The sequence below is a fragment of the Parasteatoda tepidariorum genome, chromosome 6, assembly GCF_043381705.1.
Source record: "Parasteatoda tepidariorum isolate YZ-2023 chromosome 6, CAS_Ptep_4.0, whole genome shotgun sequence".
Taxonomy (NCBI): domain Eukaryota; kingdom Metazoa; phylum Arthropoda; class Arachnida; order Araneae; family Theridiidae; genus Parasteatoda; species Parasteatoda tepidariorum.
In genome coordinates this window covers 16,675,196-16,692,052 of record NC_092209.1, presented here as the reverse complement: position 1 = coordinate 16,692,052, position 16,857 = coordinate 16,675,196, and the positions used below count along the sequence as shown (strand labels likewise).

The 16,857-nt window shown below is 35.3% G+C and overlaps 1 protein-coding gene across 1 annotated transcript in view; it reads right to left on the bottom strand.

Annotated features, from left to right (window-relative positions):
• Positions 1-6,191: 6,191 nt before the first annotated feature.
• The window catches only part of LOC107444068 (mucin-22), a 70,644-nt gene continuing 59,978 nt past the window's right edge, over positions 6,192-16,857 (bottom strand). The window contains exon 4 of the mRNA XM_016058143.3: positions 6,192-15,061. Within this exon, the coding sequence (XP_015913629.2) occupies positions 8,202-15,061 (6,860 nt within the window). The 3' untranslated portion in view covers positions 6,192-8,201. The remainder of the gene's footprint in view (positions 15,062-16,857) is intronic.

The window sequence follows — 16,857 nt, the reverse complement described above, 5'->3', positions numbered from 1 at the left end:
CAACTCAGATTCTACAAAAAACAAAATTTCAACTGCTGTGACTGCCCAACATGCAAAAAGAATACAAGGCGTTCTCTTGCACTAATACTTTTCTTGCAACTGCGAATAAAAAGCTTCTTTACTTTTACCACTATTATTTCCTTGAGTAAAGTCTCCATACTGATTTTTAGAGATAGTCCGATCAGACCACTATAAAGATAAACCAGCGACGACGACGATCTGTGCTTGATAAGGTACCTTCCCGCGTTAGCGGGCACCAGACCTCTTAATCTAAGTTATGCCCTAGAGCAGGGATGGCGAACCAATGGCACGCGACACAATAATCTGGGCACGCCATCGATCACAAAGTTCACTATGAAGCATATTAACAATTAAATTGAAATGCACAAAAACAAACAAAAAAAAAATGAACAATTAACAAAAAAAATTAACAATTTAATGCCAAAAAACAATAACTGTAAAAAACAAGCTAACAAAAAAATAGTGCGTGGTGTCCCTCCGCGTGGAAGAAGTTAAACTTCGTAACCTGTGACGTTAATTGTAGAAGAATCAGCAGTCGTAGAAGGATCACTAGTTCTATTCAACGACTCTTATTCCTGCTCCGCTTGCTTCCGTGCTTTGTAATAACGGTAATAATTGTGCATTTTTCCCTCGTGGACCTCTTGAACCATTGGTAGTGCTTGTGGTTGCCTCATAATGTAATGTTGCGTCATAATGTAATTTCAAAAGACAAAACCTAACAATCAATTGATATTCACAAGAGACATACCTTGACATAACCTTAAATCCGTCGCATTGTCCGTGGGATTGTTTTCACTCATTTTTTACAATTGTTATCCACTAAATTTGAAAATAAAAAATACTATCCTATTAAATTATATGTGTATCAATTCAAACTAAAAAAATATTTATGGAAAAGCAATACTTTTATGACTTTTATTATTTTTATGCTAGTGAGAACCAAAACAATATGGAACTGGATCCTACCACGTGATTTCCCGGCCAATAAAAATGTAGCTTTAAACGTTTAACGCAACCTTGTTGGAAATCGCATAAGAAGTATAACTTCAATAAATAACTAGCAAAAAAACATTAATAGTCTTGCTTAAACTAGCATCTTACAACCTAATATAAGTCATTTGTCTTCTAATCTGCAACAACAGAAGTCACACTAATGTTACTTTAGGTTGAATTACGCGTTTAACTGAGACATTGCAAAATGTTTTTTTTTTCATAGTAAATAAAGAGTTTTGAGTTGATAGAATTTAGTATTATTATTTTCCCAATAATCAAGAAGTCAAGATTATTTGACGGCACGTCTATGACGTCATTAAAAATTTTTTTGAAAAAATGGCACGTTGGTGCATAAAGGTTCGCCATCCCTGCCCTAGGGCGACTGGAACTAATGGCATTGGTAAGGTAAACCAGCATGCAAAAGAGCCATTTATTAGAAAATCTAGTAAAAGTACGAAAGTGGTAGCAAATATATCTCTAAAAATTTGTTTATTTTATGAATATTATTAGTTTGTCTTATTCAATTGTTAACCACCACAAATTCAATTCTCAAATATATATGATAAAATTCTCCTAATTACTTTAAAAAAAAAAGAAAAAGAATTTGGGTTTATGCGCACAGCGTTCACTTTTTAAATAGTCTGATTAGACTACTTATAAAAAATAGTGTGGAGGCTTTTTGATATAGGAAGTGATGGTAAAGAGCATGAACTTCATCCTCATCTACAGCCAGCAAACTAAAGTTTTTGAGCAGGCTGCTTCTTATTATTTCCAATTACTTATATTTCCTTAAGTGCGCGAACTACTTATCCAGCAGTCACATGGACAGCTGACCTCACAGTATTACTATGACTATAGTTAATTTACTCTGAATGAATATTTCAAATACATAGCAGAGGTACCAACTTGCTCCGCACAGCAAATATATATTTTAAAGTGGTAGTTAATCAATTGTGATTCTTGGTTTAATAAATTCAATTTAGTCAATTTTTATCCACCACTATTTCTAAATAATTCGTAGGCTTATATAATTCACCACTTTCAGCACATGTACAGAGATGCCAATTACTCCGGACACACCGAAACAACTAAAAAAACGGTAAATAACAACAAAGCAAATTTTGCAAATATTTGACTATTTTTGATTGTTTTTTAAAGGGTAAAGTAGGACTTTGGTACTAAAAATTGGTGAATTATATAAACCTAGGAATTATTTAGAAATAGTGGTGGATAAAAATCAACTAAATTAGAACTTATTAAACCAAGAATCACAATTGATAAACTACCACTTTAAAATATATATTTGCTGTCCGGAGCAAGTTGGCATCTCTGCATGTATCATACTCAGATAAGACTGCATTTCATAGAGGCTTCACAAACAACTCTCTGATCTTTTTTGCCAAACACCTATATATCAGGTCAAGTACTTGTGTCATGCTATACTTTTCAAAAAGCATGCAAAAATAGTCAAATATATGCAAAATTTACCTTGTAGTTATTTATCATTTTTTTAAAATTATTTTGGCACGTCCGAAGCAGTCAGCATCTTTGTCATAGTATAACGAAACTAATTATAATTTTTGCTGAATTAAAATTCTTGACGTTTTTGCTATTTACTGAGTTTCTCAGGTTATTAACAAGTTTTATATACCAGTCAATTAAAAGTGTATCATTGTAGTGGTAGGTAGGGGAGAGTGGGGTCAATTGTAACAGGGTACGATTGTAACAGAGCAAAAATTTCGAGTGTCGGGTTCTAGATTTGGTTCCTAGGTGGCGCACAAGGTGTATTTAATAAATCTACATGTACACCCCTGATGGCAACCATTTTTATGTACTTTTGAAAGAGTTACATCACAAAAGATATTTTCACGCCACGCAAGTACTTTTTTTGGTATTAGAATATTATATTGTAACAAAGTAATTTTGTTTAAACAAATAAAAATTAGTAACCGAATATGTAAGTGGACACCTTAATTAACATTTCAATAAAAAAAAAAAGATTAGTTTTGTTAATTAACTAGCATTGTTTTTAACAAATGAAGCTGAAATGGCGTCTTGGGGACAATTGTAACAATAAGTAAAGGGACGATTGTAACAGCTGAAAATAAATAATCTTATGTTTACAAACCATTACTTAACTCTTTAAGAACCACCAATAGTTTCCTATATCATTTATATTATGTTGCATGTGCATTATTTTATTTGTCACCTTTCACAGCATAAATTAAAATTTTTAACCCCTTAAAGTTAAAAGTTTAACCCTTTAGGTCTCTGCTCATTATTATTTTTACTCCTAAAATATCACTACTATTTTGATCAATAATAAAATATATCACAACTATGATAATATGTATAATTAACTATGTTTCAGTTGAATTTATGAACTGTTACAATTGACCCCGTAAGTGGGGACAATTGTAACAAGTGCACGACTGTCAAAAATTGTTAATAACTAATATAATAACATTTAAAATAAGGTATTTATTATTTTTTCTAGTAGAGGATAGTCTACTTTACTCGTCTGTCAATTAATGCTAATAATATATTGGATTTGTTGTTAGTTAAAAATAGTTAATTAAAAAATGTTACAATTGACCCCACTCTCCCCTAGACTACTTTATTTCCATACCAGAATTTTATCTGAATTTGTGTGAAATTTGTTTAACATGAAATTAAAACAATCGCGCACAATTAAATATTTAAAAATGTAATGTTATTATTGTTTTAGATCTTTTTTATTCAAAATTTTTAACCAAATTAAGTAATCGAAAAATTTCAACCAAATTTTTTTTTTGCTCCGCTGTTTAGAGAATTCTGTTTAGCGAAACATGCTAGAAGGATGATGTTTACCATGATTTTTTCTTTCTTTCCTTATTTTTTTACACTGTATTTACAGCTATGTGTTTACAGTTACAGTTTTTATCTATTTACTTTTTTACATGTGCCAGTGATAAGTATCCATATAAAATTAGTGTGCATTTATAATAAAATGGCGAGATCCAAAAAAATACTATTCATTTCATTTAATTACTTTTTTTACAAACGCAAGGAAAAAGTTTATATCATTTTTTTAAGGTGGTTTTTGTAATCATTATTGTGTCTGACGTACAGAGTTTTTATTGCTCACCTGCATCCCAATTATGTAAAGTATTTTTTTAAAAGATAAATCAAGGTTAATTTTCAACTGTGTACAGTTATAGCATAAAAGTAAATGCATAAAAATGAAGTAATTGAGATAGGTACCAGCTGAAATACTAGGACAATAGGAATTTTTTTTATCAATTTGTTATTACGAATGTATTTATATAGGTGTCCTGCGATAGCTAAAATTTATTAAAGCGGTATTTAAATTGTCTCATAATGCATTTCATTGTTTTTAAAAAGTTACCACGTAGCATTATTGACACCTACAATAATTTAATATACATCTAATTTGCTAATAAAGAGTTACATTATATAATAGATATAAAAACTAAAAATTTAAAAAGTGGTGATTAAAAAGAAGAGAAAATTTATTAAAAGAGAGAAAATTTATAAATTAGCTCCTTTTTTTAGCATAGCTTTTTACTTTACAAATTGAACATCAAAATAACTTTGCTTTCTTTTTAAATATGAATATTATGTAATGTTAGTTATGGTGGTAGTTGCGATTAAATATTTAAAAAAAAAAAAAGAATTTAGATTTTCCGACTTTTACATTTTTAGTCGACCCTGCGTTAAAGACGGGTTAAAATTTATAACATTTAACCTTTTCCGGAACAGAAAATTATGATAGAAATTTCAAGATTTTTATCTTATTTACTTCTAACGTTTTTCTCTTTTTCTTTTTCCCTCTGGCGTTAAGAAGGTTATTTTCTGTTTTTTCGAATCCTTAGCTGAAATTAAATTAAAAAAAAGGTATACCTGGGATAATTAGACGAATTTAAATCGAAAAGTTTCAAAATCTGACGAAACATTTCTAAAGGCGGCATTAAAATTATCAAAATAGGATTTTTTTTGCCGGAAGAAACAACGAGAATTTACAACAATGTTATTAGAATCTTCTAAAAGTTTCAGCCGGCAATCAAACTGTTTTTTAAAAAAAAAAAAAAAAAAAAAACATTTTTAAACTCGCCTTCTTCTACAGCAATTCATCGGATTTCAATCAGCTCACTTAATTTGCGACTCATAACGCGTTTACTTCTGTAATCTCATTTTTGACTGTATGTTAAATATATCTAAGTGCTTGAATAATAGAACTCCTTATATTTTAATGAAACTCGCAAAATAATTTCAACGAAATATCACAAAATTTACATTTGAATGATTTACAGCATAAATAAAAAAAACATATTTATTAGAAACCTGCATGATAAGAAGTAAAAAATTTAATTAAATGAGGAATGAGAAAATCTATCTGAAAGATGAAAACGTTCAGAAAAAAAACTGACTCTGATTTGCTTTTATTTTGTAACTAAATTTCATTTTAAAACAAAATTAGAGTAAATAAATGACAGTTTTTATTAGTTATATTTCTAGTATAACCACCACACCAACTCCGAAGTCTGAGACTTAGTACAGCAATGGTTATACTCAGTACCTAAAAAAAAAGTAATGGAAATTCTTAATTGATTAAGATCAGGGATTTTTTTCTTTAACCATAAAAGCTCATTTTGTGCTGTGTTCATTTTGTAAACATGCATTTGAGCTGTGTCTATTATTTTATGAATGCATTTGAAGCTTTGTCTATTTTCTTATGAACGTATTTGAAGCTTTGTCTATTTTCTTATGAACGTATTTAAAGCTTTGTCTATTTTCTGATGAACGTATTTGAAGCTTTGTCTATTTTCTTATGAACGTATTTGAAGCTTTGTCTATTTTTCTATGAACGTATTTGAAGCTTTGTCTCCTTTCTTATGAACGTATTTGAAGATCTGTCTCTTTTCTTATGAACGTATTTAAAGCTTTATCTATTTTCTTATGAATGTATTTGAAGCATTGTCTATTTTCTTATGCATGCATTTTGAGTTATATCAATTTTCTTATGAGCATTTTGAGCGATGTCTATTTTCTTAAATTAAACATTTTGAGCTCTGTTAAATAAAATAATAAATAAATAAAGAACACTGACAGAAAAATATTATTTAGCTGAGAATGTTTTGATTAACACAAATAAATGCGAGATTAAAAACACTGCATAGAATAACGACAAATTTTATTAAAACACATCATAAATAACAAGCATTTTTCTCAGGCACATATGAAGATATAAATACATTTTATCAAGGCACTTGATATGACAACATTTATTGAATTACTTAAATAATATCCGACTAAAGTACGATGATTTTTTATGAATGAAAATTAAACTTCTACTTATCCAATACTCGTAGAAAATTTTGCCATATTAATTATTTGAGAAGGATAGTGTTTTTTGCAATAGATAGTTAGTATCTGCTACAGAATCAGATCTGCTTCCAAAAGTCCTTTAAAATTTAAAGCTTTTGATGAACAATTTGCTAAAAGTTTTAGAATTAAATTGGCATAATTTTCTACTAAAAAAGTTAAACAAAATGGTTCTTTTATATATGGCATTTTCGTTCTTAGAAATATATTTTTCTAAAAAGAATATACAAACTCGATGACTTTTGCTTTATGGTTGATTGTTTCCTAATTTATTTGAAATACTCATTTCATTTCTTTAACATCTATAACGTCAATTTTTAAATGTTGGCACTCATCTGCGAGCTGTAAATAATTTCTTAATTCAACTTTTTTAAAACTTCATCTATTTTGATACAAAATTGATTTTATTAAAAAAAAAGAGATTTAAATTCAACGAAGTTTTTACATGTAAACAATGGAATTTTTTTTTATTGAAACACATTTTTGAACTTAAATGCAAATGCGATGTGAAAATGGCAGTACTTGAAACAAATAAATGTGCAATAATGAACAAGTGACAACATACATAAAATAAATAATGAAATAAATAACTTCAATGACCATAACCAAAATCTGTGTACACTTACTACAGATTGGCACTCATACATAAGAAACAGTTGGGATACCCTGGAAAAAAATCATTTAAACAGGACGATATCGAAAAATTTAACATCCAAAACTACAAAAATAGGATTGTAAGAGAAAAAAGAATACTAAAATGTTTAGAAATACTAAATAATTGAATGGTTGAGCCAATATAGTGATGAGCCACGCTATTGTTTCCAGGTAGGTTCTTGGCAAGTTAACAGAATTTTCACTAGATGGCAGCACAACGCAGGGAGAAGGCTTATTGCCTTCATGGAAATCATGGTATGTTTCACCAGAAAAAAAAACTCTCTTCATCCCAGTTGAAAACGTGGCTTATTATTAGATTGTCTCAAATGTTTCAGTTGAAAAGGCTGACTGTGATGAATGTGACGGTAATAGTCCCGTGAAACGTCTTATATTGAATTTTAAAAATCTTGATGTTAGAAAAATGTAAAATTCATTGTCAATCGAAAAAGAATGAAATTGCCCATTTGTAATGTAGAAGTAATTTGGCAATTTAAAAGAAATATAAGCTTGCTTTAAAAACTATGAAATGATTTTGTGAACTATTGAGCATGCAAGTTTATGATAAAGTAACTGAAATAATAGAAATATAATTACTTTGACTCTTACAGTAGTAAAAAGATTGAAGTTCCTTCTGTCTGTTTATACTTGGAGTCTTTTCTAATGAAGGTTAAAGGCTAAAATATTAGATCAATAATTAACTTATTGATAAAATTTTCTGCTCTTAACATTATGCTGTCAAAAATGACCCCAGCTATTTAGAACTTAGCTCTTCAATGGTGAAATATAAGCATTTTAATAGTACAAAATCTCTATTTTATAAACGGAAAATTGAATCGAAATGAGGCAAGAAAGAGGGTTAAAATGTTTCTTTAAGGAAGTATGTTAAGACACGAGTTATTTATGAAATGGTTTATAAAGCAAGATGCACTATGATTTTCAACTACTGACTAGGTTATGTTAGTGCGAGAACCCTCAAGTAAGAGAAAATTCGGCCATGGATTTTAGAAATACTTGAAATTTGTGACTTACACCGAAATTGAGAAGTAAATTTTTCTGATATCGTCCTTTCATGAGTTATGTATACAATATGTACATACAACAAGCTGAAATGTTTTGAAGCTCAACTTAGAAGAGTTACTAAGTTCAATTCAGCGTTTCGAGGAGTCACTTTCAGATTCACAGCGGGGTGACATTGTTGGCCAGTTGCAAGTTGAATTCACCTCATCAAAGTGCAGTCCTTCAGGACAGTCGAAATCAAATCGAACGAAAGATTCTCCCGTTCCTGCGAAATCGACGCATCTGTAGAACTTATTACAATCACGTGGGTGTCTGAAAAAGCCAGCTTCAGTACATTCAGGATCACCCGCACCTTTTCGATTCACGGAACTTCCAGTGCTACTCGATGAAGATTGAGTAGTGGAACTAGTTGAAGATTCACTTGCTGTTGATTGAGATGAATCTGTGCCAGATGACTCTGTGCTGGTTTGCTCTCGAGTGCTCCCAGTTTCACAGGGTTCGTCACTAAGTCGAGGATCGTTGCAGTAACTTGGTCCTTCATCGAAAATACGTCCATCTTGGCATTGGAAATCACGTTTCTCAAAACTTCCCGTTTCCTCATTGCGAATGCATTGATAATATTTCGTGCAATCTTCGGGATTTCTGAAAAATCCTTCTTCAGTGCATTCACCTGACTTTTCGGATGAGGTTGTATCGATTCCCGATGATGTAGTTCCTGCTCCCAACGAAGTAGTACTGGTTCCGGATGAAGTGGTACCAGTTCCCGATGAAGTGGTACTAGTTCCCGAGGAAGTGGTTCCCCTTCCGGATCCAGATGATGTGGAACCTGTTTCAGAGGAAGTCGTTCTAGTGCCTGAAGTTGTTGAACCACCTTCTGCAGTTGTTGAATTATCACAAGGTGCACTAAGTTCTGGAGCATTGCAATAACGTCCTTCCTCATCGAATACATATCCATCTGGGCACTGCAATCGTTCTTTAGTCAACTGATCACTGTCAGGTCTGGTTTTGTTGCAGTGATAGTAACCAGCACAGTCTTCTGGATCTCGGAAAAAACCTTCTTCTGTGCATTTAAACGAACCATCATCACACGGAGGACTGAGTTCCTCTGCATTACAATACCAGCCGTCAGTATCAAAAACATGACCTTCTGGGCACTCACAGTCAATCTTTACTAGTTCTCCAGTATCTTCGTCTCGTTTACATTCATAATACTTTTTGCAGTCTTTGGAATCTCTGAAGAAACCTTCTTCTTCACATTTGAAATCTTCGGGAGATTCCGTTTTAGAGGTTGACGTTTGAGTAGTACTCGTTCCAGACGAACCCGTAGTTGAGGTTCCTTTTTCTGTAGTAGTCGTGGATTCCCCTGAAGATGATGTAGCAGTTGATGATGTAGAGTCATCTTTTGTCGTGGTGCTACTTTCTGTTCCTGACGAGCCAGTACTTTCTGTTGTACTACTTGTATCATTTTTTTCTTTTGACCCTGACTCGCACGCGGGACTCTGTTCTGGCCAGTTACAAACACTATTGACTTCGTCAAAGACTAGTCCTTCTGGACACTCAAAATCATATCGTACGAAAGATTCTCCCGTTCCTGCAAAGTCAACACAGCGGTAAAATTTGTTACAGTCATCTGGATTTCTAAAAAAACCTTCTTCTGTACATTCTATATCACTTGGTTTTCCTTTGGTAGTTTGAGAGCTTGAATCACCAGTAGAAGTTGTATCTTTAGTCGAACCAGATTCTGTTTGGGAAGTATTTTCGTCTTCTGAACCACTAGGAGTTGTGGAAGTTCTTCCGCCTTGAGTTGTTGATGTTGTTCCTTCTGTCTGAGTTGTTTTGTCACTCGGAGTAGTGGATGTTCTATCTCGCTGAGTTGTTGATGTTCGGTCTTGCTGTGTAGTTGATGTTGTTTTGTCATTTTGAGTGGTACTTGATGTTGTTCGCGTAGTTCCTCCACTCGAAGTAGAGGAGGTACTTTCTGAGGTTGTCTGCTTGGTGCCTCCACTTGATTCGCAAGACCTTACAGCAGATGGCCAATTACAGACATTGTTTGAATCATCAAAAACTAAATCATCAGGACATTCAAAATCGTATTTGGTGAAAGTTTTCCCGTCGCCTCTAAAGTCGACACATCTGTAAAATTTACGGCAGTCTTCTGAATCTCTATGGAATCCTTCCTCTTCACAATCACCCTCTTTTGTTGAATCCGTACCACTGGAAGTGGTTTGCGTCGATGACTCAGATCCAGTAGAAGAGCTTACCGTTGATGAACTTCCTGATTCGGTAGACGTTTCACTCTTTGTTGATGAGGTGGTTGTCGTAGAGCTTTCATCACAAGGTGGAGCAAGATCTTTTCTGTTGCAATATCTCATTTCTTCATCAAAAATTTCATCTTCGGCGCATGAGAAGTCTTCTCTTGTGAACCTTCCATCCCCTTCATCAAGGCAACGGTAGTATTTACTGCAGTCATTCGGATCTCTGAAAAATCCTTCTTCTGTACATTCTCCAGGTGTCCCTGATTCCGACGATGTTGTTGATCCCCCAGATGACGTCGTTGAAGTTGATGTTTCAGTATCGCAAGTTAGTTCAGAAGATGGTGAATCACATCTTTCATTATTTAAGTAAAATATTAAACCTTCTGGACACGTGAAATTATACTTGATGAATTCACCGTTTTCTTCAACACATCGGTAAAACTTCATACAATCGCCAGAATCTCTAGTAAACCCTTCTTCGGTACATTCTGATGAACTGGTAGAAGTTGTACCTTTTTCCGATCCAGTTGAAGAAGAGCTAGTTGTGGTTCTGCCACTGTTTGTTGAAGAAGTCGAACTTTCTATCCCTCCACTCGACGTACCTGATGGTGAGGTTGTGATTTGAGTACCGGTAGTCGTTTTTTCACAAGGAGGGGCTAAGTCCTTGCTGTTGCAGAATCGCATTTCTTCATCAAATACTTCATCATCAGCGCAAGAGAAATCTTCTCTTGTAAATCTGCCATCCCCTTCGTCAATACAACGATAATACTTGCTACAATCATCTGGGTTCTGGTAGAATCCTTCTTCAGTGCACTCATCAGATTTGGTGGTACTAGAGCTTGATTGTGTAGTTGTTCTGTCTGAAGCTGTGGTGGGTCTGGATGTAGTAGTTGTTCGTGATGGTCTAGTAGTTCTTGTTGGCCTAGTGGTTCCTGATGTCGTAGTTCTGCTTGATGTTGTTGTGCTTTCTTTAGTAGTTGGAACTGGTGTTGTTCTTCTTGTTGATGTTCGTCTTGTAGTTGAAGTGGCAGATTGCGTTGTGGATGCGGTAGTTTTATCAGAAGAAGTAGTTGAGGAACTTTCGCAAGTGAGCTCATCTGATGGCCAGTCACACCTTTTGTTATCATCATCAAATATCAAACCTTCTGGACATTTAAAATCATAACGCTTTAATTCACCGTTATCTTCTAAACATCTATAAAATTTACTGCAATCATCTTTACACCTGAAGAAACCTGACTCGGTACATTCCTCTTTATCGTTAGCTGTTGACGTAGTTTGCTCAGATGAAGAGGTAGATTGAGATGTTGCAGTGGTGCCTCGGCTGGTTTGCTCGGTGGATGACTCTGAAGTTGAAGAAGTGGACGATTCTGATTGAGAAGTTGAAGAAGATTGAGTGCTTGATTCATTACTTTCAGTGCTTCCTTCGTCTTTCTTGCCTCCACTTGAGTCACAGGGGGGACTGTCTTCGGGCCAATTGCAAACGCTGTTGGTTTCATCAAAAACTAAACCTTCTGGACACGTGAAGTCATATTTCACAAATTCTTGCCCATCACCGTTAAAATCTACACAACGATAAAATTTATTGCAATCTTCCGGATTTCTGAAGAAGCCAGCTTCGGTGCATTCCCCGTCACTGCTCCCACCACCCTTTTTGGATGATGAATCTTTTGTCGTACTTTCACCATCTGTTTGATCAGAAGGTGTAGTACTGCTACGTTTATCCGAAGAATCTGTTGTTTTGTCAGAAGAAGTCGATTGATCACCAGATCCGTCTGATGTTGAAGCTTCTGTTGCTGCACTAGATGACTCTTCAGTAGTATCAGATGATTTTGTTGCTGCAGATGTTGTTTTTTGGGTAGTAGAAGTAGCTTGGCTTGAGGAATCCTCTGACTTTGTGCTACTTTCTTTACCGGAACCACCATCACATGGTGCACTTTGTTCTGGCCAGTTACAAACACTGTTTTCTTCATCAAACACTAATCCATCAGGACACGAGAAGTCATATTTGACAAACTCATTACCATCTCCATTGTAGTCCACGCATCTATAAAACTTATTACAGTCTTTGGGATCTCTGAAAAATCCTGCTTCGGAACACATTCCTTGATTTTTCTTTTCATCTTCACTTCCATCACTTGATGACGAAGAGGAAGGCGTCGTAGAAGACGAGTCTTCTGGACCTTCAGTGCTAGAGGATGGAGTGCTTCTACTAGGTGATCGTGTGGAAGAAGGTTTTGATGAGGTAGTCCTTCCAGGTTTTCTTGTTGCTGAAGATGTTTTTGGACCATCAGTTCTAGATGAGGTTGTGCCTTTTCCTCCTGATGTCGTCGTTCTAGTGGTTGATGATTCAGTGGTGGAGTCTTTTCCTCCTTTTGAACTGCTTGTATCTTCCCCATCTGATTTGTCTTTATCTTTATCTTCACCTGTTGAGTCACATGGAGCACTGTCTTCAGGCCAGTTACAAACACTGTTTTCCTCGTCAAAAACAAGGCCATCTGGGCAAGAAAAGTCATATCGAACAAATTCTGCTCCATCTCCACTGAAATCAACGCAGCGATAAAATTTATTACAGTCTTCTGGATTTCGGAAGAAGCCTTCTTTTTCACACCCGTCTTTGGAATCTCCTTCATCCGGTTTAGGTTTTTGATCACCTGAGTCTGATGAATCTTCTGAAGGCTGGTTTTCAGTTGTTGCTTCCGTTGTACTCGGAGCTTGAGTTGGTTTCGTCGTTGTTGTTCTTGTCTTTTGAGTAGTTCGCCCAGAAGAAGATGGGGACATCGTTGTCGTTGATATTGCGTCTTTTTCTGTACTGCTTTCTGACGGCTTGGAGCTTTCTGTATTATCTTTGTCCTCGCTGCCTCCTTCACACGGAGCACTTTGATCCGGCCAGTTGCAGACGTTGTTCGTTTCATCGAATACGAGTCCATCAGGACACTTGAAGTCATAACGTACAAATTCTTGCTTTTCTCCACTAAAATCTACGCACCGGTAAAAACGATTGCAGTCACTCGGATTTCGAAAGTATCCTTCATCTTGACATTTTGAAGAGTCACTATCAGATGACTCTGTCACAATGGCAGATCCTCCTGTAGTACGAGTTGCTTCTGTTACTGGTGAAGTGCCTTCATCATCTTGGCGGGGTGGTGATGGCCGCCTCTTTTTATTGCATTCACTTACAAATTTTTGAGGGACGCAGCGAGATCCAGCAGCATCAAAAGCAAGACTGTTTGGACAACTTATTTCATATCTGATGAAAGAGTTGCGTTTTCGGACACATTTGTAAAATTTTGTGCAATCTCTCTCGTGTCTGAAAAAGCCAGGTGAGCTGCATAATTGCTCACCTCTAGTCGGAGCTTTCGTGGACTTTGAGATTCCTCTGACTGGAACTAAAGGAGAATTTTCCACAACGTCACCTCTTGGTTTCAATGTTGTCCAATAGCTAGCTGTAGTCGCTTTTCGAATAGGTTTGTAAGCTGATTTTGGTGGAGGCACAGTTCGGCGTGGCTGATATCCCGACCATGTTTGAGTCTGGCAAGGTGGAGCCTTATCAGGCCAATTACACGTAGCATACTCTTCATCAAAGACCAGAGTTTCTGGACACGAAAACATATGTGTTTCGTATTGACCAGTTGCTCCTACAACACATCGATAGAAAGATTTGCAATCCACAGGATGTCTAAAAAATCCTTCGCCTCTGCATTCAAGAGGCGCACTTTCTGCTTGTCTTTTGCTTCTTTTTGGGTTGCAGTTAGTCAGAGAAGATCGGGTGCAATAACTCTCTCCATCATCGAACAATAGATTTCTGTTACATTCGAAGAAATGAATGGAATAAGCCCCATTTTCTTCAATGCATTTGACAAAACGACTGCAATTCGTTGGGTGTCTAAAAAATCCAGGACCTTGGCAAATGATGGGATCATCTAACGTAGCAGTAACTTCCACGAAGTCACTTTGAGGAGGGCTAATTATAATTGCTTCTCTGCGTGGGGTACTTTCCGTTTCTGGAATCCACCATTCTTGTTCTTGTTGATGGTTTTGATCTTGGTTTTGTGATGATGGGATATCTTCAACTTGATCATCCATTATTTCCTTGAAACCACTAGAAGATATTTGTTTTTGTGTCGCATCATATTCTTGAAACCCGGTATGCGGGATGATTTCATATCGTGTTTGAGCAATAGGTACATTATGGATTTCAATTTCTTCTTGTCTATTTGGGTGTTCCTCAGTCTGCTGGGTATGCTGTTGTCGTTCTGGGTTTTGGTTTTCATGGATTTGTACTTGTTGTTGATCTTGAGAAAATTCATGATGTTGCTGCTGTGTTTGTGTCTGAGGTGATTCATGGACTTGCTGTTGTGATGGCTGTGAATCAAGAGAGGGCTTATCTACTCTGTCTGGCTTTTGAGAAATGTCAGTATTTTGAGATTCTTGTTGTGAATGGATCTTGCTGGGGGGTTCACGGAATTTTTCAGGGGAATCGCTGCAGGGAGCGGCAAGTTCAGGCCAGTTGCATGATGATACATTTTGGTCAAAGACTAGGCCGGGATCACATCTCCCAATAAACGCACTCATTCGACGGCCTGTGCTATATTCGTCAACGCAGCGTATATATTGATGGCAGTCTTTAGGATCACGGTAAAAGCCTGGACCTCTCACACACACTGAAGCTTCTATATTGTAATGAGATAACTGTATTTCTCTACTTGCTTTCATCGTATTAACTAGTTTCCATTCTAAAAAAAAATAAAAAATACTAAATTTAATTTATTGTTTACACACATAAAAAAGTACAATAGGGTACTGAATTACAAATGAGTGACGTGAATTTAATTGTGATTGCACTCTCAGAAAGAAACTCATTTTTGACGATTCAGCGAATCTCTGAGCTGTACTTAAGTATTTTTGAAAATAAGTTCGTCACGAAATGCCTTGATTTCGGACGAAAGGAGAAACTTCAAATATTTGAGGAAATTGTTTCGTTTTTCGTGTGTCATTTAAGGGCATTTAGAGAATTCTATAACTTTTCACTTATTTTTGTTTAAAACTGTTCAGTTTGTGCAACCGGATAATGGCGTTAGGGTTTCTGCTTGTCAAGTAGGTTTACCGGTTACAATTCCGGAAGATGACAGATTACTCATATTCATTTTTTACTTCGTATTTCCTAATCAATTGCGTAATTGGTAGGTAGCAATGAGAGTAATGCGTTTGACGAAATGAGTATCGTCAAACAAGTTTATTAATGTCCCATTTAGCATTTCACAGAAAACCGTTAAAAAAAAATTTATCAACATTTTTGTGTCGCGGCCCCTTTGCAAAACATAAATAAAGCGTTGAATGACGCTCGCACTGCTAAGCTGTGAAATACCAGAGGCGCTGGGTGATGCCTCGCTGGTGCTATGAAACCCTGGAAGACGTGGATTAATACAGCGGTATGCGGAAGAATGCGGAATGTGCTGGATGGGCTGTCAACAGTCTTGATTCGCAAATCGGATTTCTGCAGTTAGAATGAAAACTGGAACCATCACTTTCCTTACTAGTTGTTGTAATTCAACAAGCGTTAATTCTGAATTCAACATTGTTTTTACCATTCATCTATTTTTAAATGTTTTTATAAATTTTGCAGCAATTTTAAATTAGCATTTTTAAAGTAGAGTTGTTCAGTAACAGAGTTATGTGTGTTCAATGTCTACATTTCTACATTAGCATCCATCTTTTTTCAGTGTGTTTAAAGAGACATTTAAACAAAATTTTGAACCCTCACTTAAATGAGCTGTATTTTGAGTAAGCTGTGTTTCTTAGTAAAACTGGTTTTGTTATTGAGAGTCATGTGCAGCAGCAGTGATGAGACAGAGATTAAAAAAAAATATGACAAAGCAAGCTAGCATAAATGAGGAAGAGAATGTAAAGATGGTCATAAGTTATACAACTATACTAAATTTTACATTACAGTAGAGAATAAAGAAGTTACGAACTTGGACGGTAGTTAGGTCACATCTTAAAGAACAAGAACTGAATGGCAATCTATGGCCGGAAATATTGTATGCCATGGTGGGGCTTGTAGAAAGCCATTTGTGTCAATTTGAAACAGTGTTTTTTTATATATATTGCCGTAATGTTTCTAATAATTTTTATTCCTTTGAATGATTTCTAATAAATATTTTCAAAACTTGCCATCAAAGGGCCAGAAAAATTGCTTTAGCGTACTTTACTAAATTGGCGAACAAATTGGTGAGCCCAGTGGGTTATTCTTCAAACTACGATAAAACGACTAAACCTGTTTCTATTTGAGTGCAATTTTTGACAATAATTATAAGAAAGGGTCGGGATAGCCTGGTTTGCAGGGCACTGGGCCCGTGTCCAAGAGGTCGTGGATTCGATCCTCTCCGGCCGAAGATTCCCCGTGTAGTAAATGGTGACTGATGCACGTTAAATCTGTAGAGGCACAAATTCCTCCATGTTCCCATAGAAAATCATACCACTGGGAGTACTGATTCAGGAATTGCCTTGCCTTCTGGATTGGATTCAAAAT